This window comes from Chiloscyllium plagiosum, unplaced genomic scaffold (genome assembly GCF_037043375.1).
Source record: "Chiloscyllium plagiosum isolate Xiang-an unplaced genomic scaffold, Cpla_swu_hap1 HiC_scaffold_14, whole genome shotgun sequence".
Taxonomy (NCBI): Eukaryota; Metazoa; Chordata; class Chondrichthyes; order Orectolobiformes; family Hemiscylliidae; genus Chiloscyllium; species Chiloscyllium plagiosum.
Genome location: NW_028270152.1, coordinates 14,013,114 through 14,037,963, shown reverse-complemented (window position 1 = coordinate 14,037,963; position 24,850 = coordinate 14,013,114). Strand labels below are relative to the sequence as shown.

The 24,850-nt window shown below is 45.9% G+C and overlaps 1 protein-coding gene across 1 annotated transcript in view; it reads right to left on the bottom strand.

Moving 5' to 3' along the window:
• cunh3orf18 (chromosome unknown C3orf18 homolog) overlaps positions 1-24,850 on the bottom strand; it is an 86,692-nt gene that overhangs the window by 6,065 nt on the left and 55,777 nt on the right. Inside the window, exons 2-4 of the mRNA XM_043707655.2 lie at positions 18,740-19,100; positions 16,087-16,112; positions 3,281-3,407 (exon numbers count right to left, since the gene is read on the bottom strand). Coding sequence (XP_043563590.2) covers positions 3,281-3,407; positions 16,087-16,112; positions 18,740-18,985 — 399 coding nt within the window. The 5' untranslated portion in view covers positions 18,986-19,100. The remainder of the gene's footprint in view (positions 1-3,280; positions 3,408-16,086; positions 16,113-18,739; positions 19,101-24,850) is intronic.

Here is a 24,850-nt window from a genome sequence, read left to right as displayed (position 1 = left end):
CTGGAAAATATTCAGGCTTGGGCTGACAAGTGGCAAGTAACATTGATCATCTCCAGTAAGACACAATCTAACTATTGTCCCTTGACATTCAACAATGTTACCATCACTGAATTGCCCACTATCAACATTCTGGGGGTTACCATCGACAAGAAACCCAAATAGACACACCACATAAATACAGTTGCTACAAGAACAGGTCAGAGGTTAGGAATACTGTGGACAATAACTCACCTACAGACTTCGCAAAGCCTTATTAGCTGTGCTTTTCCAGCACCACATTCTTCAACTCCACAAAGCCTGTCAGTCACCAATAAAGCATAAGTCAGGAGGGTGATGGAATACTTCCATCTTGCCTGGATGGGTGCAGCTCCGACAACACTCAAGAAGCTTGACACCATCCAGGACAAAGCAACCCACTTGATTGGCACCACATCCACAAAAATCCACTCCCTTCTCCACAGATGCTCAGTACCAGCACTGTGTACTATCTACAAGATGCAATTCACCAATTCACAAGCACTTTCCAAACACACAATTCCATCTAGAAGGACAAGGGCAGCAGATACATGGGAACTCCACCACCTGCAAGTTCCCCTCCAAGTCACTCATCACCCTGACTTGGAAACATATTGCTGTTCCTTCACTGTCGCTGGGTCAAAATCCTTGATCTCCTGCCATGCAGGCATCATGGTCAAGGGTTTGGAAAAGCACAGCAGGTCAGGCAGCATCCGTGGAGCAGGAGAATCGACATTTCGGGCATGAGCCCTTCATCAAGATCCATATGGGTGTCATGGGTCACCCTACGGCACATGGACTCCACCACCTTCACAAGGGCAACTAGGGATGAGCAATAAATGCTGGGTCCAGCCAGCAGTGCCTATGTCTCATGAATGAATAAATAAAATGACACGACCATTATCATTCCTGGTACGTCCTGTCCCACTAGGACAGACCCAGCAGAGATGGTGGCTGGCGGGCGTGACCACTGCACAGTCCTTGTGGAGTACAGGCCCCACCTTCACATTGAGGATATCCTCCATCACACTGTGTACCACTATCACTGTGCTAAGTGAGATAGAGTTTAAACAGACCTAGCAAATCACAATGGGAAATCGATGGAGTGATACGAGTCACCAGCAACAGCAGAATCATACTCCAAAACAATCTACAAACTCATGATAGGACTGTTCACACTGCTGCTGCAAGGCATGCTGGTCATGGCAGTGCTTTCTGAATCTAGCTGTCACTACCCGAAACAAACATTAAAAGGAACACTGCTGGGCATGTCTAAAAACGAGGGGTCAACCTGGTGAAGCTAAACACAGGATTACTTGGTGTCAAGCAGCATACGCAGTGCTAACCAATCGTACATCCTGCCATGAATGGTGGTGGACAGTTAAACAACACACTGGAGGAAGAGGCTCCACAAATATCTCCATCCTCAATGACACAAGAGCCAAGCACACCACTGCAAAAGACTAACCTGAGGCTTTCACAGCAATCTTCAGCCAGAAGTGTCAGGTACATGATGCATCTCAGCTTCCTCCAGTGGTCCCCACCGTCACGGATACCAGTCTTCAATCAATTTGGTTCACTCCACGTGATATCAAAAAATGGTTGGATTCTGCAAAGGCTATGGGCCCTGACAACATCCTGGCAACAGGACCAAAGCCTTATGTGCCGGAACTTGCTGCTCCCCTAGCCAAGCTGTTCCAGTACAGATACAACACTGTTTAGTACCATTTGGAAGTCCCCAGCTACTGAAGCTGCTCATGTCCAAATGCAGTACAGTCTGGACAACATTCAGACTTGGGCTGATAGGGAGCAATTAACATTCACACCACACAAATGCCAGGCAATGAGCAACTCAAACAAGATGTAACCTAACCATGTCACCTACACATTCAATGGCATTGCAATCACTGAATCCACAGTACTATCAACATCTATCGACACTTGTTTACCAATGAACTGAACTAGACCAGCCATATAAATCCTATGGCTGGCAGAGCAGATCAGATGCTGGGAATCCGGTAGTAAGTAACTCACCTCCTGACTGCCCCACTACCTGTTCAGCATCTCCAAGGCACATGTCAGGAGTGTGACAGAATATTAATTCACTCTGGATGAGTTCAGGTCCAACAACACTCAAGAAGCTTGACAACATCTAGAGAAAGGCTGCCCACTTGCTTGGTACCACGTCGGCCACCCTCCGCCTGTGTCAGCAGTCTGTACCCTGAGCAAGACACACTGCAGCAACTCACCACGGCTCCATCAACAGCACCTTCCAAACCTCCAAACTCAACCATTGAGAAGGACAAGGACAGCAGCTACTTGGGAACATTACCAACTGCATGTTCCCCTCCGAGCCACACAGCGTCCTGACTTGGAAATACATTGCTGTTCCTTTAGTGTCACTGGGTCAATATTCTGGTGCTCTCTCACTTACAGCACCCTGGGCACAGCCTCTCACCCATGAACTGCAGTCACCATCCTCTTCTCCAGGACAGTAGGGGGTTGGACAATAAATGTCAACCTAGCTTGCGATGCCTCCATCCCACAAGTGAATAAAAGACAAGCCACACTGCCAATCCTCACAGCCTAACACTCTCCGAAACTGCATTTCCAACCCACACTCCTATCCCACACTGCCAATCCTCACAGCCTAACACTCTCCGAAACTGCATTTCCAACCCACACTCCTATCCCACACTGCCAATCCTCACAGCCCAACACTCTCCGAAACTGCATTTCCAACCCACACTCCTATCCCACACTGCCAATCCTCACAGCCTAACACTCTCCGAAACTGCATTTCCAACCCACACTCCTATCCCACACTGCCAATCCTCACAGCCTAACACTCTCCGAAACTGCATTTCCAACCCACACTCCTATCCCACACTGCCAATCCTCACAGCCCAACACTCTCCGAAACTGCATTTCCAACCCACATTCCTATCCCACACTGCCAATCCTCACAGCCCAACACTCTCCAAAACTGCATTTCCAACCCACATTCCTATCCCACACTGCCAATCCTCACAGCCCAACACTCTCCAAAACTGCATTGCCAACCCACACTCCCATCCCATACCGCCAAGCTCCACACACTTGGGAAATGAGCACTGAGACAGGTGTCCTGAGTCTAGACAATGATCAAACGTGGCAGAAGAGGTCACCATCAAAAGGCGAAGGTAAAGAGTACAGAGGAGGCAGCCTGTGAGCTCACTTGCCTTGACTGGTATGACTGGAGCGCTGGTTTAGCTGCCCACCTTACCTTGCTCTGCGGGCCCTGGGAAGCGATGTCACGGCCATGATCAAGTAGCTCCTGCTCTAGTTCATCCTGTTCCTCGCCGGGATCAAAGTTGTACATTGGCATCAACTGGTGACGGAGCTTTTCCAATCTGCCGGATGGGACAAATACAACAAAAAGGCACAATTTGAAGATATTTTCCCAAAAGCTGACACTCCCGCACAATGCCACAACACAATCAGAAGAATTATACATGCCACGTGAACAGTGCATGGGTTGCGTATTCAGAAGGTGCCTGGATTTCAGTGTGAACCTCATGTGTTTTTTATTTTATTAACACAGTACTCGGTACAACAGTGAACTCAACAGCCCTATTCCACTGCAGAGTTACAAATTATTATTCAACCAAATCTCTCCAGATCATAGAGACACTACAATTGGCAGCAGTCCCTCTAGTCAAAGGTGAGGAGAAGTCACACTCAGTTCCAGGTTCTGAAGGTCTCTGCTATAATCTCACACAGCTTTCATGGTTAACCATCCCAATGGCACTCCCTGCCTCAGTATATAGGTGAAGAGTGGGCACTAGGAATGGGGGTGACTTGGTGGGTCAGTGGTAGCACTGCTGCCTCACAGCGCCAGGGACCCATGTTTGATCCTACCCTCAGACAACTGTCTGTGTGGAGTTTGATTTGAAGGAGCTGGGGTGGACAAAGTTAAAAATCACACAACACCAGGTTATAGTCCAAAAGGTTTATTTGGAAGCATGAGCTTCAAATGTTAGTGCTTCCAAATAAACCTTTTGGACTATAACCTGGTGTTGTGTGATTTTTAACTGTGTGGAGTTTGCACATTCTCCCCGTGTCTGCGTGGGTTTCCTCCGGGTGCTCTGGTTTCCTCCCACAGTCCAAAGATGTGCAGGTCAGGTGGATTAGCCATGATAAATTGCCCATTGTATTCAGGGATATGTGGTGTAGATGTAGTCTGGGGTAAACATAGAGTAGTAGAGGAATGGATCTGAGTGGATAACTCTTCAGAGGGTCAGTGTGGACTTGTTGGGCCAAAGGGACTGTTTCCACACTGTAAGGAATCTATAAACAAATTCTATAAAAATTCTATAAAACATGTAGGGTTACAGGATGGGGTCAGTCTGAGTGGAATGCTCTGTGGAGGGTCGCTGTGGACTTGATGGGCTGAATGGCCTGCTTTCACACTGTAGGGATTCTATGAGTTGCTAAAGGACAGTGGAATCCAGGCAATCAGCTTGACAGTGGGACCTACATGGAACAGGAAGAGAAAGTGAGAGAAGAATAATATTGACATGTTAGTTTCTAAATATCAGGTTTATCGTTACAAGGTGTTCAACTATCATTAAATATCCCTGCAGTGACACCCACACATCACCCAAAACACACACATGAAGGTACAGTGTTGCAAAGAGAAAAGGTGGCCACATTCAGGAAGCAGCCACATTTCCAAGTACATTAAGACCTGTAAGACATATCAGGTTATCCAGAGAAGCTATAATCAGTGCAAGTTCTGACTTTCTTTCTCAATTTCCTTTCTCTTATTTGTTTTCTTTATCTCTCATTCTCTTTCACATTTCTTTTCTCTCATAACCTAGATATTTGCTGTGCAAAACAGCAGTGATTGCACATCGAGGGTTAGGCACGGCTTAAACAGTAACACGGTCATTATCAAGGCTATGGATGCGGAGATGCAAGATAAAGACAGAAAGTGCCGGAGAAACTCAGCAGGTCTGGCAGCACTTGTAGAGAGAGAACCCGGGTTAACGTTCTGACTGCAACAGAAATTGCCTTTGAAGAGGAGTCTAACTGAACTTGAAACATTAACTCTGTCTCTGAAGCTGGCAGGCTTGCTGAGTCTGTCTGGCCCCGACAGGTTTGATTAAGGGTAACATGCTCCTGTTTCCTGGGTTCAGGTTCCTCTGCAGGACTTGGGGACCAAATCGGAAGCTGGGAGTACAGCACTGAGAGTGTGCTGCACACAATCAGGAGTGCAGCCTCCTGGAAACAACATGAAACTCAGGCCCTGTCTCCCCACTTGGACGGACATAAAGGATGCCATTGCAAACTTTGGAAAAAGAGTGGGATGGATTCTGCCTGCTATCCTGGGGATAACCAGCACTAATCGCACCATTAGTAGATTGCTAATTGTGGGATCTTGCTGTGCACATACTGGTTGATGTGGTTTCTACATCACAATAGCATATTAACCTATCTGAGTGGCACTGTCTCACAGTGCCAAGGACCTGGGCTCGACTCCAGTCTCAGGCGACGGTCTATGGAGTTTGCACATTCTCCTCGTGTCTGCATGGGTGTGCTCCAGTTTCCTCCCACAGTCTGAAGATGTGCAGGTTAGGGTGGATTGGCCATGCTAAATTGCCCAAGGATGTGCAGGCTGGGTGGGTTAGCCATGGGAATTACAGGGATAGAATAGAGGGGTGAGTCTGGCTAGGATGTTCTTTTGAAGTCCAGTATGGACCGAATGACTGCTTACACGCTGTAGGGACTCTATGATCTAATGATCGTAAAAGGCACGATAAAACTGTTAGCCTTTATTTTCCTTGCATTGAACATGAAGCACCCTGTGACATTGTAAAGAACTAACAAGGTGCTATATAAATGTACAACTTTTCATCCCATCTGTGCAGTACTCCATCTAGTGGTCGGACTCGAGTACGACTCAAGTGTGCTGGCAGACAGACACCAGAGGAAGCTCTGAGACTTAACCCTTGAACTTGGAACTGATACAGGTCAGGAGTTAGCCACAGAAATAACCAGAGCCCTTGAAGTTGCTCCAAAGTATCTTTAAAATTGGAGTCAGGGACCTTTGCACGAAACAGCAAGACCTTTCCACAATTCTGACCTTCTAATCTCTGTAAATTCCTTCTGCATGTTCCAAGGGAAATAGTCAATCTGAGTTGCGACCAGCACTTCCTTCTACCCCATTATTCAATTAAAAATCAACGCAACACACATTGTAAATTCTATTCCAGTCCATGCCCTTCGTCCATGGGGGACAGGCAGGTAATGCACAAAAAAAAACCCCAAAGAACGGAAAACAAAATCAGAAAATGCTAGAAAAACTCAGCAGGTCTGGCAGCATCTGTCCAAAGAAAGCAGAGTTCAACTGCTGAGCTTTTCCAGCATTTTATGATTTTCTTAATGCAAGGAGGAGCTGTGCTTTTTCTGTACTGAAAGGTACGTGTTAGAACTCCTACAAAGGTGCAAGTGGGTTTAAGCACAGGTTGTCCATTAGAGATTATTCGCTTGTGTCCTGGATTTGAATTTGAACTTTCCAGAACCTTCAGGATCAGCACCAATTGACATTCTATACACAGACAGAGAACTAAGAAAGTGCCGGGGTCAATCAGTGTTGAAACCCTGGTGGTGTTGTTTCATTGGATTGGAGCAATTCATAAAGTGATGAGTGGGTTGGTTAATGGCCCCAAAAACAGTGCCGTCTCTCAGGTGGTCACTCCACAGTTCTGCCCGACCCACCTTATTATTTCTATATTGTTGCTTCTCTCTTTCCCTCATCGCTTTTGCTTTGCTCCCTCTGTTATTTTTCTGTCAAAGAGATGTACAGCACAGAAACAGACCCTTCAGTCCAAACCGTCCATGCCAACCAGATATCCCAACCTAATCTAGTCCCATTTGCCAGCATTTGGCCCATATCCCTCTAAACCCTTCCTATTCATATAGCCATCCAGATTGTGCAATTCTGGTCTCCCTGCTATAGGAAGGATGTTGTGAAATTTGAAAGGGCTCAGAAAAGATTTACAAGGATGTTGCCAGGGTTGGAGGATTTGAGCTACAGGGAGAGGTTGAACAGGCTGCGGCTGTTTTCCCTGGAGCATCGGAAGCTGAGGGGTGACCTTATAAAGGTTTATAAAATCATGAGAGGCATGGATAGGGTAAATAGACAAAGTCTTTTCCCTGGGGTGGGTGAGTCCAGAACGAGAGGGCACAGGTTTAGGGTGAGAGGGGAAAGATTTAAAAGGGACCTAAGGGGCAACTTTTTCACACAGAGGGTGGTGCGTGTATGGAATGAGCTGCCAGAGGATGTGGTGGAGGCTGGTACAATTACACCATTTGAAAGGCATCTGGATGGGGATATGAATAGGAAGGGTTTGGAGGGATATGGGCCGGGTGCTGGCAGGTGGGACCAGATTAGGTTGGGATATCTGGACGGGTTGGACTGAAAGCTCTGTTTCCGTGCTGTACATCTCTTATGACTCTAAATGTACTAACTGCCTCCACCACTTCTGCATTCCACCACTCTCTATATGAAACGTTGCTCCTTAGGTCCCTTTTATATCTTTCCTCTCTCACCCTAAACCTATGCCCTCTAGTTCTGGACTCCCCCATCCCAAGGAAAAGGCTTTGTCTTTTTTATCCTCTCCATGCCCCTCATGATTTTATACACCTCTATAAGGTCACCCCTCAGCCTCTAGCACTCCAGGTAAAATATCCCCAGCCCACTCAGCTTCTCCCTTTGATTCAAACCCTCCGACGCTGGCAACATCCTGGTAAATGTTTTCTGAACCCTTTCAAGTCTCACAACATCTTTCACAAAGCTGGGAGACCAGAATTGAATGCAGTATTCCAAAAGTGGGAGATTGTGGAGAACCGGGTCAGGAGCCTTTTGCAAATGTTGCATTAACTGACGGAACACTGACCTTGGCAGGCTGGGTAGGGAACATAAGGAATAGGAGGAGGAGTAGGCCATCTGGCCCCTTGAGCCTCTCTGCCATTCAATACGATCGCGGCTGACCTTTTTTTGTGGACTCAGCTCCACTTACCCACGCAGTCACCATAACCCATTAAGGCACAACTAAAGAATTATTACTCTCTAAGGCAGAAATGTTTCAGGTACAGGCTCAGTGCAGTCCAACAAGGGTGAATGGTGAGGGAACTAGCATCAGGCTTTCCTGTATGATTAGGCAACTAGATCATATGAAATGAGAAAATGGTATATGTTGCATGTTAGATGAATTCTGGAGTGAGAATCAAGTGAAATACACTTAGTTGCCCATAATGTTAGGTTAAAAAAAGGGGTAAATGTAGGGGTATGGGTGGGTTGCGCTTCGGCGGGTCGGTGTGGACTTGTTGGGCCGAAGGGCCTGTTTCCACACTGTAAGTAATCTAATCTAATCTAAAACCCTTAATTCCTTTACTGTTCAAAAATCTATCTTTGCCTTTAAAACATTCAATGGGGTAGTTTCAACTACTTCCCTGGGCAGGGAATTCCACAGATTCACAACCCTTTGGGTGAAGAAGTTCCTCCTCAGCTGAGTCCGAAATCTGCTCCCCCTTATTTTGAGGCTATGCCCTTAGTTCTAGTTTCACCCGCCAGTGGAAACAACCTCCCTGCTTCTGTCTATTCTATTCCCTTCATAATTTTATATGTTTCTATAAGAGACCCCCTCATTCTTCTAAATTCCAATGAATATAACCCCAGTCTATTCAATCACTCCTCATAGGCCAACCCCCCTCAACTCCAGAATCAACCTAGTGAACCTCTCCTGCACCCCCTCCAGTGCTAGGACATCCTTTCACAATTCTGGATTAGTGGTGCTGGAAGAGCACAGCAGTTCAGGCAGCATCATATGCGCGCTGCCTGACCTGCTGTGCTCTTCCAGCACCACTAATCCAGAATCTGGTTTCCAGCATCTGCAGTCATTGTTTTTACCATCCTTTCTCAAGTCGTCATCCTGGGATGCATAATGTGAGGGGGAGACGATTACCTACTGGGTTAGACTGCCCTCAACTACTGTCCCTCCCTGTTCAGGAGAAAGTAAGGACAAGGACTCTAGACGCTGGAGAGTCAGAGGCATAAAGTGTGTGCAGTGGAAAAGCACAGCAGGTCAGGCAGCATCTGAGGAGCAGGAGAGTCAATGTTTCGGGCATAACTCCCTTCATCAGCTGCTTGACCTGCTGTGCTTTTCCAGAGCCACACTTTTTGACGCACCCCCCCCCCCCCCTGTTCAGAGCCTGACTCTAATTTTGACCTGGGGCCTGGGTGGGCAGTGCAGCTAAAACCTCATTTTGCTTCCCGGAAGGGTAGGGTCATTCAATTGGATCTTCACCAGGCTCACCACCTTGCCTTCTCTCTCCCCCCACCCCCGTCAGCCACACACAAACACAAAAATAAGAGCAGTAGACCATGCCAGTCCAATCTGATCCACCATTCCATACAGGCCTGACTGATGCTAAGTTTTAATGTACACCACCCACCCCCATTTTCCCTTGATTCCCTCCAAGACCCGAACCCTTGGGTCCACGATGGAGTATTCAGAACCCGCTAGGCAAAGCGAGAGAGCTCTCATAGTTCACAACCCTTGGACTGAAGCAATTTCTCTTCATCTCAATGCTAAACGATTAGCTGCTTTGTCCTGAACTTGTGGCCACGTGTTTTCAATTCTACTACGATCTCGGTGTCCACCTTTCAAATGGAGGGGGTAGGGGGGAGGTGAAAGAGCCACCTATCCCAAACGAAAGAAACAGAAAGTGCTGGAGAAACGCTATGACCTTCTGAAAGAAGGGACACTGGTCTTGAAACGTTAAACCCCCTGCTGTCTCTCTCCACAAACGCTGCAGCAATATCTGTTTTATTTTATGTTTCTGAGTTCCAGCAACTGCAGCTCTTCCTTGGGTTTGGTGTTTAAAACTATCCCACTTTAGTCATTTCAAAGGCTTTCCTTCCAACCCTGGTCACAGCAGCAAGAGGCTTTATGATCCTCCTTTCATCTTGAATGATCTATGTTCATGAATGGAAGCAGGGGGAGGAACAGTGTGGGTGGAACTAAGTCTAGCCAGAGGAAGTGTAGGAGGTCCTGGCCATCTCCTCTCTCTTATCTCAGTTAGCACGTGTCTGCAGTTTAATGAATGGATTCACAGGGAGGAAGGGGATATATATATATATATATATATATATATATGTCTATAAAAACAAACCAGGGAGGGGGAGCCCAGCCACAAGTCACAGTGGTTTCTGTGGTTGATGGCCCAATGGAAGTAAACATCACCTCAGCAAAGCAGACTGTACAAACCACAGGACACCAGGGACAAGGATATGTCATTCACTCCTGGCCTCTGCTTGTCACAGGCTGCCGGCAGACCAAGAGGCAGCTGCAGAATTTCAGTTGGAGGTGAGCTGGCAACGAGATATTTCGGATATCCTGCCCGGACCGTTTGTGAATGAGATGTAAAACGTCCACTGCTGTGGCCAATGCTGAATCCCATCCTCAACCACAGCACCAGGGGAATAAATATCTCGACAAGTGATCTGCTTTTTTTTTTAAATAATTCATTCATAACAAACTACCCTACAGAAGACTTTTTTATTTTGTGCAGCAATGGACGCAGGGAATAATAGGTGGCAATACAATACTGATGAGAGTGTGGGCTTTTCCCTTGGATCACTGGGACATCTCAAGGTTGAGAGACAACCTGGCAGAAGTTTATCAAATCACGACGGGTACGGTTAGAATTAATGGTAGTCGTCCTTTCCCTAGGATGGGGGATTTCAAGACTAGGGGGCACATCTTTAAGGTGAGAGGAGCAAGATTTTAAAAAGGCATGAGGGGCAACGTTCCTACACAGAGGGTGGTTTGGGTGTGGAATGAACTTCCAGAGGAAGTGGTGGATGTAGGCACAGTTACAACATCTAAAAGACATTTGGATAAGTACATTAATAGGAAAGGTTTGGAGGGATATGGGTCAGGAGCAGGCAGGTGGAACCAGTTTAGTTTGGGATGATGGACTGGTTAGATCAAAGGATCTGTTTCCATGTTATATGACTCTATGACTGGCTTTTTAATCCCACCCTCAGCTAGCCATGTCTCAGCAAAGCTACAGGGTCATCGATTTTCCTTTTCTCCTGCACAACAATTTCCCAAGTGCCAGGAGAAAGTGGTACAGATTTCTTCTCTCAATCTCTGTGCCCATATGCTTGGATAGCAATTAAGCTCAGGCTAATAAGCGATGAGTGACATAAAAAAATGCACAAGTGCCAGGCAATGACCATCTCCAATAAGAGAGAATCTAACCCTCACACCTTAATAATGGCATTGCCGTCACTGAATCCCCCACTGTCGACACCCTGGGAGCTACCATTGACCAGAATCTCAACCAGATCAGCTATATAAATATACAACAAATAGCAGAAGAAATATAAATATTTATGTGTATAAATACATTGACCATTGACCATTTCATCTAGGTGCATATTGGCTCAATGGTTAGCACTGCTACCTCACAGCATCAGTGACCTGGGTTCAATGCCAGCCTCAGTGACTATGTGGAGTTTGCACATTCTTCCCATGTCTGTACAGGTTTCCTCCCACAGTCCAAAGATGTGCAGGTTAGGTGGGTTAGAAATGGGAAATGCAGGAATAGAGAGTTAGGGTAGAGGGGTGGGTCTGGGTGGGACGTTCTTTGGAGGGGTGTTGTGGGCTGAATGGCCTGTTTTCACACCTTTAGGATTCTATGACTGATTATGAAATGGGAATGTTTATTTACATAAAGGATTATACACTTAAGTGAAATGTATGTTTTCATAAGGGATTAGTTGAATGCTTTTCAATAATTAACAATAATTATTTTCTGTCCCATAATCAATCCCAGGTGATTTGGATTGGGAAGGATAGGTCAAAGGGAGAGGGGGGCGTAGGTGTGGGGGAGTGTGGGGAGGAATGAATTGGAACTGAGTTGGTTTGAGATTATTTGGGAGCTTAGTGGTCTAGAGGGGAACATGGGAAATAGATACATGGACAGAGGGTTAGCATTGGGGTATGAAAGGCCATATCAGACATGCCTTCCTCCTCGCCCACTGCGGGAACAGGCAGCTTCCCCTGCAGCTCCTGGGTCACCTGCCAAACTCCCCAAATCCGTCCGTTCCTCTCCCACAATCCCCACTCCCCTCCCCACCTCCACACCCTCTGCCCATCACCCCCAACCCTCCCCATGCCGAGAATGGGAGGTACAGGTCGCTCTGGTATAACACACATTTCTTCAGCGCAAATTGGCTATAACACAGTTGATGAATTTTGGATGTTGTTTGGATAACGTGAACTTTCTGCTACAGCAATTTCCTATTAGTGATCCTCTACAGCTCAATTTTCTATAAGGGCTTTCCATTGTGCAATTTTCTAAAGCGTGAGGTCACAGGGGAATGCAACTATCACATTAGAGGAGAACAACCTGTATGGGCAGCCATTTTCTAAGGGTAGGTTCATGGAACAGGAGTCTATTCTGCCTCGATACAGCAATGAGAATCCAGCCGTAGAACTTTATTTTACTGTATCTCAGTACGCTCCTCACGTCTGCTAATGGTGGACAGTGAGTTGGCATGTAGGTATAATGTGGAAGGTCATGAGTAGGGGTAGGTGTAGGCACAACTTGGCACTAAGTTAGCATTGATACTCTGAAGGGCTATGGGGAGAGCAGAGGGGCCTTGATTCATATGGAATGTATAATGGACTGTGGGATATGGATGAAGGGCTAGGGTTGCATGGGTTGGCATGGACGTAGCATAAGTGAAAGTGTGAGGACTTGAGGGCTGTTTTATTGTTTTTTTTAGGAAACCTTTACCGTGCCAGAGCCCTATCCACCCACACCCCCCGACCAACACCACTCCACCTCCTTACAACCCACCTTCACAGCTAACAGTCTCTGCACCCATCTTGGATTGTCCAGCCTGAATCCCAGAGAATTCCACGACATTGGAATAAAATCCCAACCTGCAAGGCACTTCCTCCCCCAGGTTGGGTTTGAGGAGTGGGGAAAATGTGCCGATTTCCCAGAGTGCCTGGGGCTTCATGTTCTAAATTCTCCAGCCATAAGAAGCACTTCCTCTGCTTCAGTCCCTTAAAGTTATAGCACTGGAGCAGGTTAAAGAGATAGTGAGTAGTGTGGTTCCGCACTAATGACAACCCAAACTATAGAATTTTACAGCACAGAAGCAGTAGGTACTGTTCCATTGAAAGAGCTATCGAAGCAATCCTAACTCGTCCATCTTCCCATATCATTTTCAAGTATTTCTTTATTTAGTTTATTCAATCACAGGGTGGGATTTTACAGGCTGTATTCCTCAGTCCTAGTTGCCCTCGAGGAGGTGCTGGTGAGTTACCTTCTTGAACCGCTGCAGTCTGTATGATATCGGTGCACCCACAATGTCCTTAAGGAAAAAATTCCAGGTCTTTGTCCCAGTGATGGTTAAGGACAACAATATAGTTCCAATCAGGAATGGATTGGAGGGGAGCATGCTGGGGGTGGTGTTCCCATGTAACCATTGGTTTGAACATAGAACAGTACAGTACAGTACAGGCCCTTCAGCCCATGATGTTGTGCCAACCTTCTATCCTACTCTAAGATCAAACTAACCTACACACCCTTCACTTTACCATCATCCATGTGCCTATCCAAGAGTCACTTAAATTTCCCATGTACCTGACTCTATTACTGAAAAATGTGTTGCTGGAAAAGCGCAGCAGGTCAGGCAGCATCCAAGGAGCAGGAGAATCGACGTTTCGGGCATAAGCCCTTCTTCAGGACTCTATTACCACTGCTGGCAGTGTATTCCACGCACCCACCACTCTCTGTGTAAAGAACCTGCCCCTGTCATCTCCCCTAATCTTCCTCCCAGTCACCTTAAAATTATGCCCCCTCATTTCCGCCCTGAGAAAAAGTCTCTGACTATCTGTGCTTCTCATCATCTTGTACACCTCTATCAAGTTGCGTCTCACCCTTCTTCACTCCAATGAGAAAAGCCCTAGTTCTCTCAACCTTTCTTCATAAGACATGCCCTCCACTCCAGGCAGCATCCTGGTAAATCTCCTCTGCATCATCTCTAAAGCTTCCACATCCTTCCTATAACGAGGCGACCAGAACTGAACACAATATTCCAAGTGGGATCTAACCAAGGCTCCATAGAGCTGTAGCATAACCTCGCGGCTCTTAAACTCAATCCCCCTGCTAATGAAAGCCAACACACCATATGCCTTCTTAACAATCCTATCAACTTGGGTGGCAACTTTGAGGGATCTATGGACTCCAAGATCCCTCTGTTCCTCCACACTGCCAAGAATCCTGCCTTTAACAATGTAATCTGCATTCAATTTCGACAATTTGCACTGCATTGTGGGAGTTAGCCCAGCCAGGGATGAGATGATCCACCTGGAAATAGCACCACTGACTCATGGGAAATGGAAAGCAGTAGTTGGCGCTCCTGTCTTCTGTTTGTAAAGCTTATGTTCAGTGGATGTGGAAGACAACATTGGTCAATCTTGATGTTCCTTTCCATCTAACGTCTTTGACCCGCTCACAGTCAAACTGGCGCTTTCTGGCTGAAAGAATAAATGTCACCAATGAAGCCAGAGGAGTGGGGAATGTGGGCAAAAGTGATTACCACTGATATAAGATGCAAAGGTCCCTTGAGTCTAGTCTGCCATTCAATAAGATTATAGCTGATCCACTTCTGGCCCTAACTCCACTCTAACAATTGACAGTTTTTTAGCTCAAACATCTAACTATCTGAGCCTTGAATATAGTCTCCACCGCTCTCGGAGGTGGAAAATTCTGAAACTTAATAACCCTGAGAGATATTCTTCCTCATCACCAGGTTAAATGGGAAATCCCTTATTTTGAAAGTGTGCCTCTCGGGGTGTTAGATTCTCCCCACAAGGAGAATCTGCAGGAGCTCCTGCCCAGTTTAACAGCAGACTGTGATTTAGTTTGTAATTATGCTTCCCGGTAGTCGCTGGTCAGAGTGAGCACTGACAGCCTGTAGAGGTCAAAGGTCACAACAGGTTTCAACGAGGGGTTGAGTGATGAGGAGGAGGGCCTCAGACAGACTGGGAGGAATGGAGTTCGGTCAGATTGGGATGGAGACTGCAGTGGGGGGGCGAGGGGGGGGGGGGGAACGTGGAGATGGAGACACACTTGCTCTTGGTCCTCACGCATTGTGGGAAAAAGTACTCAACTGACAGATCCACCCTGAGAACCTCCCTCCAGCTGCAGAGTCCCCCTCACAATAGCCTCCTGGTATTACCGCTAGACAATTAATCCAGAAACCTAGCTAACGGGTATCTGGTTCAAATATACTGCCATGGCAGATGGTGGAATTTGAACTCTATAAAGAACCTGGAATTAAGAGTCTAATGATGACCCATGGGACAACTTTTGGAAAAACCTATCTGGTTCGCAATGTCCTTTTGGGAAGGAAGCTGCCATCCTTACCCAGTCTGGCCTACATGTGACTCCAGACCCACAGCAATGTGACTGACTCTTAACTGCCCTTTGGGCAATTAGGGACGGGCAATAAATGGTGGCCTGGCTAGGGATGCCCACATCCTGTGTTTGAATGAAAAATATACACTCCCAGGAAGCCCAACATGCAAGTGTTGAAAAGAACAAATGACATTCAACACGATGCCTTCAGTCTCCTTGAAATTTGTGAAGAACAAACTTGCCATCTTGGATTACACATCCCACAACTTCCCCCCCACCCCAACTCCCTGTGACAATCAGAAGTGTGGGAAGTGTTGCCTTTCATTCCTATTTTTAATGTTCCCCTCAACCCATCCCAGGGAATTAAAATTCCTCATGGACCAACTGATCCAGTCAGCAATCCACGGGTTAACATCTCTTGCAAATCAAGGAAGAGCACTGAGTTAAAGTCTGCTGGCCAGCTGTGAAACCTAAACTCCCACACCCCACTCTTAAACTGTTCAGTACACAAAGAAAATTGCTATATCCAGGAAGACGTTGCCAAAGTTTCAAAAAAAAAAACACAAGAACACTCACCTTTTCCTTTTCCTGATGTATAGAACCTAAATTCAAGGAAAGATTACTCATTAGTGTCAATATAGCAACGACAAGGAAAGGGCAAAAAAATCAATACTGAGCAGTGATAAGGATACTGTAACCGCAGAAACAGAGAGAATATCGGAAAGGAAAGCTAAACAGTGGAAATCTGAAATAGAAACAGAAAATGCTGGAAAAGCTCAGCAGGTATATCACTGTTTATGAAGATAAAAGTCAGAGTGGTGGCTTAGGTGGGGAGCTGTCATTAAACTCATTCAAACATTGTGTACTGGGTTTAACACAGTCATAATGATAAGCAGTTAAGCCAGAGAGACAGAGACATTAAAGAGTGGCCATTCAGCTGGAAGGTGGGTAGGGGCGGGCTGCCTTAGAGTGGTCGGAAGGTGGGAGGGACAGGGGCTTGCTGGGTCTGCATTGTATGCACTTTTTTATGTAACTGGATTGTCCTTTTATGTACAAATTGTCACTGTGTCTTTTTATTTGTGAAACTGGGATTTGAGGTTTGTCCTCATCTCCCTGTAAACTGGTTGAACGGTAGGGTTTGGGGCCTGGCTTTGCTACTCCTCTCCCTTGTAAAATTGTTGTTGTGTACAGCTGCAAATGTTAACTGTTTTTTGTAAACTGTGTTTTGTAATTTGTTTAATAAAATATTATAGTGGCCATTCAGCCAATCCAGTCAGAGCTGGCTCTTTGTAGAGCAATCCAACTAATCCCACAATCTTGCTCTGTTTGCCCTGATAATTTAATTCTTTCAGGTCTTGATCCAATTTCCTTCTGGAATCATTCACCATCCCCTGTAGCCAATAGTTTTAGGTCATTACCAGTTGCTAAATAATTTTTAACACCCTTCTGCACACCTTGCCTAAAATCTCTTATCTGATCCTCATAGTCCTTGTACCACTAACAGTGACCAATGTTTCTGTTTAAAACCTAAACCTATCATATTCTGTACACCTTGATCAAATCTCTCCCCAATCTCCTTCACCCAAGGAAAACAACGCAAAGCTTCCCCAACCTAACCTTGCTGTGAAAATTCCCCATTCCTGGAACCATTCTGGCAAATCCCCTTTGCTCCCTGTTAATTACCCTCACATGCGTCCTAACACATAGTGACCAGAACTGGGCAAAATACTCTCCTTGTGGCCGAAGCAGAATTTTATTAACTTTCGTAAATTTTCCCTGCCCTTGGGATTCATCAATAAAGGTATTGAACACAAGGTCCCAAATGCTTCGCTAACTTCTCTCTCAATCTGTCCTGTCACCTACAAAATTCATTGAGCATGACCCCCCCCCCCCCCCCACACCCCAGGTCACTCTGCCTTCACATTCTCTTTGGAACTGTACCATTCAGTCAACAATGCCTCTACCTATCCCTCCTGCCAAAATGGATCACCTCACATCTCTCTGTATTAAAATCCATCTGCTCCTTGTCCACCCATTGTACCAGCCTATCAATTTCCTCATGCATAAGACCATAAGACAAGGGAGCTGAAGTAGGCCATTCAGCCCATCGAGTCTGCTCCATCATTCAATGAGATCATGGCTGCTCTGAAAGTCCTTTACTCCATTTTCCTTCTTTTTCCCCCCTAACCTCTACTGATTCAAAACCTGTCTATCTCAGCCTTGAATATAGTTTATGACCTCTGTGTTCAAAAGTATCACTGATTCACAACCCTCTGAGAGGAGAAATTCTTCCTCACCTCTGCTTTAGACCCTTACTCTGAGGGGATGCCCTCTGGTCCTAGACTCTCCCACAAGAGGAAACAACCTCCCATCTCTGCTCTGTCAACTCCCCTCAGAATTATGCACGTTTAATAAGGTCATCTCTCAGTCTTCCATATTTCACCTCCTCAATCTTTCCTCAGAATACAGTCCCTCCATACCTGGCATCAGTTTATTAAACCTTCCCTGGACTGGCTCCAATGCCAGTACATCTTTCCTTCAATATTCTCCCAGGTGACTACTGCCTTGTATAGTTATAGCAAAAGATCTCTTAATTCAGAGATGCTGTCCCTTTGATATAAAGGCCAACATTCCATTTGCCTTCCCTTCATCTGGCATCATCCTCATTGTTTGCCACATCTCCAAGTTTGGCAGGATTGACTGACTCAAAAATGTTACTCTACATTCCAGTATCATTACTGGAGATTCCATCACTTGAGTATTCCTAGACAATGCTGTTAATTCTGAATACAGAATGCCAATATGCCAAGGGTTGTCTTGGTAACATTTGAGCTTACCATCACGTAATGATATGAGTACTGGGCCACAGCTCTGAGGAAAATCAGGAACTAGCTGCATATCACAAATAGGGGAGTGAACCAATGGGAAGGGCATAGTTTCATACAGGTGTCTTTGGCTGTCTCAAGAGGGCTGCAGACCTGCAGAATCACTTTGAACGTATAGAAGCGAGGGGTGGTGGGATTGTGGGAAGGGGAGGCTTAAAATACAAAAAGGAAACAAGAATAGATAGAATGGGATAGCACGGAAGGAAAGCACTCTGCCTCTGGGCTGCCCCTTTGAAAGAGTTGTCCAATTAATTGCATTTCCATTTCCCCATTGGCCTGGAAAATTCTCCTCTTCAGCTGCATATCTCAGGATGAAATAAGGCAAGATAAACTACCTGACTTACCATCGCCACAGCTAATGCTATAACGGTGATAATTCCAACTGGTACAAGCACCATCCCCATACTTGACCTCCCTTCTACGTCAGGTGGTGGAATGCCAGTGGCATTGGTGACATTTGTCAGCACAGTTACCATCTGCAAAGCCATCTTGTCTGTTATGTTGTTGTGGTCTGCTTCAGGTGTCAAGCTGAAGAAGGAGGCTGCCATGTTGGACACGTTGTAGCTGACGTTGAAAGTTAGCAGCGACATCCTCTGGAGTTGCTCTGGTTCTTTACCTCTTGGTGCAGCTCAGCCCGACAGATGCTGAGCCGCTCTCCCGGTGGTAACATGGTGGCATGGCCTCCAGCTGGCCATCACACCTCTCCTGGCATTACCAGAAACACACCATTAGAGGGACACAGGCCAAAACTTACCCAGGCAAAGCAAACACTCAATATGCAAGAACACGGATTACTCAAATCTCCTTCTGTCCAACCAGCCTCATAGTAGAATCATAGAACCATACATTACAGAAGAGGCCCTTTAGCCCATTGAATCAATACTGTCAAAACTATACTAAATCTACTCTCGTCTCACTTTCCAACACTTGGCCCATTTCCTTGAATGTTGTGACGTTTTGACTGCTCATCCAAGTACTTTTTAAAGCTCACCTGTCTCAAATACCCTCCCAGGAAGTGTATTCCAGACCCCCACCACCCTCTGGGTGAAAATCTATTGCCTCAGCTCCTACTAAACCTCCTGTCTTTCACCTTAAAATTGTCCTTCCCACCCCCCCTCTCCTTAATTACTGACCATTCAACTAAAGGGAGCAGCTCCTTTCTATTCACCCTGTCCATGTCTCTCATAATACTCCCCTGTCAAAACCCCCTAAACTTTCTCTGTTGCAAAGAACAAACCCCAACCCTCTTGTTATAGCTACAATTCTCCATCCTGGGCAATATCTTGGTGAATCTCCTCTCCACCCTCTCCAGAGCAATCACACCCTTTCTATTGTGCGGAGACCAGAACTGCTCACAGTACTCCAGCTGTGTCCTAACCAAAGGCATGTACAACTCCATCATAACTTTCCTGCTCACGTAATCTACACCTCCACTGATAAAGGCAAGTTTTGATTAGATTAGATTCCCTACAGTGTGGAAACAGGCCCTTCAGCCCAACAAGTCCACACCAACCCTTCGAAGAGCAACGCATACATTTACCTCGACCAATGCATCTAGTACTACGGCCAATTTACCTGATCTGAACATCTTTGGAATGTGGGAGGAAACCAGAGCACCTGGGGGAAACCTACGCAGACACGGGGAGAATGTGCAAACTCCACACAGACAGTTGCCCGAGGCAGGAATTGAACCCGGGTCCCTGGCGCTGTGAGGCAGCAGTGCTAACCACTGAGCCACCGTGCCATCCAACATTCTCAAATTGCCTCTTGGGGACTGGTTCTTCTATGAGTTTGCTCCTAGTACCAAACCTTCCCTACCATTGTAATCTTCTCCAGTCCCGGGAACCTTCAAGGTGACGCTAGCCTTGAATTCCCAACTTCTCAGCTCCCCTGAATTTTAATCATTCCATTATCAGATCTCAAGTTCCAGAATTCCGTCCCTGAACCTCTTGGCCTGTCTAATTCTCTCTCGGTCCTCTTTAAAGACGTGTCTTAAAACAGTCAGACATCCATCATAACATCCCTATACGTAGCCTGGTGTCTGGGCACTTTGGGAAGTTTTATTCCATTTAAGGTATGCACTTGAGAGAAGAGAAGGCTGAGAGAAGTCATGAGCGATCTAGGTATTAAAAACAGCGAGAAACTGTTCCCATTGGCAGGACAAGTGAAGTCACCTTATTCCAAGTGGAATATCAGGCTGCTCTCTCATTACAGAGAGTCAAATGGTGGTGGGTTTAACCGGAGCGTGTCCAGGCCTCAGGCGAGGGGAAAGGTTGAGAACGAGATTCCTCAGGAGAGGTAACCTCAGCCGGTGCTGGAAAAGAACCCCCACTGCTGGTATCATTTTGCATCACAAACCAGCCATCCAGCCAACGGAGCCTTCATTAGCAGAAAGCTCAAGAGGCAGATGACACCAAATTAAGACAAACTGCAGAAGCAACATTGAAGATTTGAGAAGACACTTTTCAGCACAGACAGTGTTAGGATCTGGAATGCACTGCCTGAGACTATAGAGGGGACAGATACAGTACAGGCTTTTAAAGGAGAATTATCTAGAAAGAAACAAAATGGCAGGCTATGGGGAGAACCTTCGTGCACTGGATTATGGAGCTGGGCTGGTATGGTGGCTCAGTGGTTAGCACAGCTGCCTGACAGCACCAGGGACCCGGGTTCGATTCCAGTCTTGAGTGACTGTCCACGTAGAGTTTGCATGTTCTCCCCGTGTCTACATGGGTCTCCTCCCACAGTCCAAAAATGTGCAGTTTAGATGGATCGGCCATGCTAACTTGTCCTGTTAGTATTGAGGAATATGCAGGCTTAGGGTGGATTAGCCATGGTAAATGCACTGATAGGGTAGGGGGCTGGGATGCTCTTCAGAGGGTCGGTGCAGACGTGATGGGCCGAGTGGCCTCTTTCCGCACTGTAGTGATTCTATTGGGGGGGGGGGAGCGAGGGGAGTAAAAGGTATTGAAGTGTTTGATTAACTGTGATTGTTGAATGGTGGAATGGGCTGAATGGCCTATATTTGGTCCAATATTCCCAGAGGAGCAGGGCAAGTTGCTTGCAGCATGGGTTTAATGGCCCAAGTGGTTTCCCTCTGCGTGATAACCATTCTGGGATTCCATGATATCAACATGAATACCCGTCTCCATTCCTGCAGATGGGTGAGGGGAGAGGAAACCCGTCCACAACGAGTTAAACAGAGGAAAGGTGGGTGGGCTGTCTTCAGCAACTTCCTCCAAGGGACTTACTTCGATGCTCCGTCTTCCTCAGAACAGCCTGTGGGAAACCAATTCCCCTCTGGTGTGTTTCTGTGAATATTCCAGGGGAAAACTGAAATCAATCCTGCATAAAATATCTGCAAGTAGTCACACAAAATCTGACTGTAGAATGGGCAGTATCTACAGTCAATTAGTTTGGAGCACAAACATAGAAAATATCAGAGTAATGCAATAAATGGGAAGAATGAGTTTTCCTAGAGATTTTGGTGCTCACACATTACTCTTGAACTCCGTGCATGCTGGCACAAGCAGGATGGAGTTTAACTATTCCCAGAGGTGAGTTTGTTAGCCGTATCATAACATGACAGATTTGACAAAAGCAAATAGAGTCACAAAGATGATAAAAGTAAAAACTGGCTGTGGATTCACTGATATCTGGCAGAAACAGGTGTCATAATCCCTACTCTCTTTCACAAAGCATTCATGGTGAAGCTGACAAACGAACAGCACAAATGGAGATTAAGAATTCCACCTAATCACCACTATAGGAACCTGGTTGCAAGGTGACCAAGGCTGCAAAATAAGCTTTGCAAGTCACACAACATTTTGAAAAGACCAGACAGACTAGGAATGGTGGAGGAGAAGCCCTGATAGTAAAGGATGACAATACAGTCATAGAGATGGACAGCACAGAAACAGACCCTTCAGTTGAAACTCGTCCAGGCCGACCAGATATCCTAACCCAATCTAGTCCCATTTGCCAGCACCTAGCCCTTATACCTCCAAACCCTTTCTGTTTATATACCCATCGAGATGCCTTTTAAATGTTGTAATTGTACCAGCCTCCACCACTTCCTCTGGCAGCTCATTCCATATACACACCACTCTCTGTGTGAAAAAGTTGCCTCTTAGGTCCCTTTTAAATCTTTCCTCCTCACCTTAAACTCTCCAGTTCTGGACTCCCCCACCCCAGGAAAAAGACCTTGGCTATTCATCCTATCCATGCCCCTCATGATTTTATAAATCTCTGTAAGGTCACCCCTCAGCCTCGGATGCTCCAGGGAAAACAGCCCCAGCCTCATAAAAGCAATGATACAGTCAGGAAGAGAATTAAAAAGAAAATTATTGGAATAAAACAAAGAATTGCGGGTCTGAAACAGAAACAGAAATTGCTGGAGAAACTCAGCAACATCTGTGCAGAGAAAGCAGCGATACTATTTTGAGTCCAGTCACCCTTCTTCAGACCACTTCACCTACTGAGTTGCTCCAGCAATTTCTGTTTTAGCTTCAGAAGTCACTGGAGCTAGTAACAAAAATGCAACATTAAACGACACACAAATGAAACCTCCTGTTGATGCCTGACAGTGTTCTGTAGCATAGAATTCTGCTTCAGAAGGTTGTCAGCTCAAGTCCCTTGAGAGAAACATGAGCAAATAAGCCAATGTAATAGTCTAGTACAGCACAGAGGGACACCTATACTGATAGAACATCATTTTTCAGCTGAGGAACCTAACTGATGCTTTGCTTGCGACGTGAGAAAGATTCCCATTACTTTAGTTTGAAACAGAGCAGGACAGTGCTACTAACTCTCCTGGTCAATATAGGGTGATCCCTGTATCCATGGGTCCGGTTACCACGGTTTCCCGTGGCCCGAACATATAAATGGGAACGTTTCGGAACGAGGGACCAGGAGGCTGCCAGGAAGGTACGTTTCTCACTCCTATCCACAGTTTCAGTGTTCTGCAGTAGGTCCTGGAATATATCTCCCGTGGGTGCAGGGGACTACTGTAATTATCCTTCATTCATTATCTCTAAAACAGATGATCTGTTTGGATATAAAAACACTCTTTGAAAACTCTACACCTAGAAACCGACAACATAGACATTGTCGGTGGAAGCATATTAAACACATTGCATCCAGCAACAAATTATTGTGGGTAAGATTTAAAATTAAAAAGGACTGTGAGTTGAAATTAAAACCAAAGCAACTGTGGATGCTGTAAATCAAAAACAAAAACAGATGTTGCTGGGAAAGCTCAGTAGATCTGGCCAACATCTGTGGAGAGAAATCAGAGTTAATGTCTCGAGTCAAGTGACCATTCCTCAGAAATTAATTTTGATGTTGGGATCTTGCTGAGTATAAATTCATTGACACAACTCCTCAATGCAACAATGACAACACGTCAAATAGAAGGCAATTCACTGACTGGCAAGTCCTTTGTGGGACAAATTGAGTCTGTTTGGCACTTTATAAACGCAAGGTTTCATTTGTTTAGATTCCGAGTGTGTGGCTTGCTTTCCCTTGTACAGATAACGGCCTCTGAATATTGCTGCTTGGGCCACACACCAGGAAGTGATCCAGGTCTGAAATCCCATTATTTTGCTGAGTTACAATCTCCTCCCACCCGGTTTCTCTCTCAGATCAGGGATTGAGATGGGACAAACAGAATGTAATGACACTTGGAAACACCCTCAACCTTGAGTAACTTGTTGACTGCTGTTTAAAGAGCAGGTACACTGCGTCTGGATTAAAAAGCAGCGTATTTACTCACCATGAGCAGATCTAAAGCAAACAGCAAAAGTGCATCAACATTCTTATCAAGTCTCAATGCATTGAATGTTGACCCCTTTTCTTAATGCACGAGTAGTCCCTAACACTCTGTGATGTGAATGTAAAAAACTCAAGGAGTAATCACTTGGTGGGTCAGTGAGACAATTATTCAGCATTTATCCTTCAAACAAACCACATTAAAGAAAAAGAACTCAGACCATTTATGGCAGAATTGTTCGTGCTGCCTTACAAGAATGTAACATTTCTTGCATTTCCACTTATTTCAAAAGTACGACATTGACTTGTCAGAGTCATAGAACACAGAAACAGGCCCTTCGGTCCAACTCATCCATGCTGACCAAATGTCCTGAACTGAACTGGTCTTGTTTGCCTGCACTTGGTCTACATCCCTTTCCAATCTGTGTACATGTCCAAATGGCTTTTAAATGTTGTAACTGTACTCACCTCTTTCACTTCCCGATTCCATTTACTCACCAACCTCTTGTGTGAAAAAGTTGTCCCTCCAGGTTCCTTTTAAATCTTTCCCCTCTCGCCGTAAACCTATGCCCTCTAGTTTTGGACTCCCATACCCTGGGAAAAAGGCCTTGGCGGTTGACCTGAGTCACGCCCCTCATGATTTTATAAACCTCTTTAAGGTCACCCCTCAGCCTCTGACGCTCCAG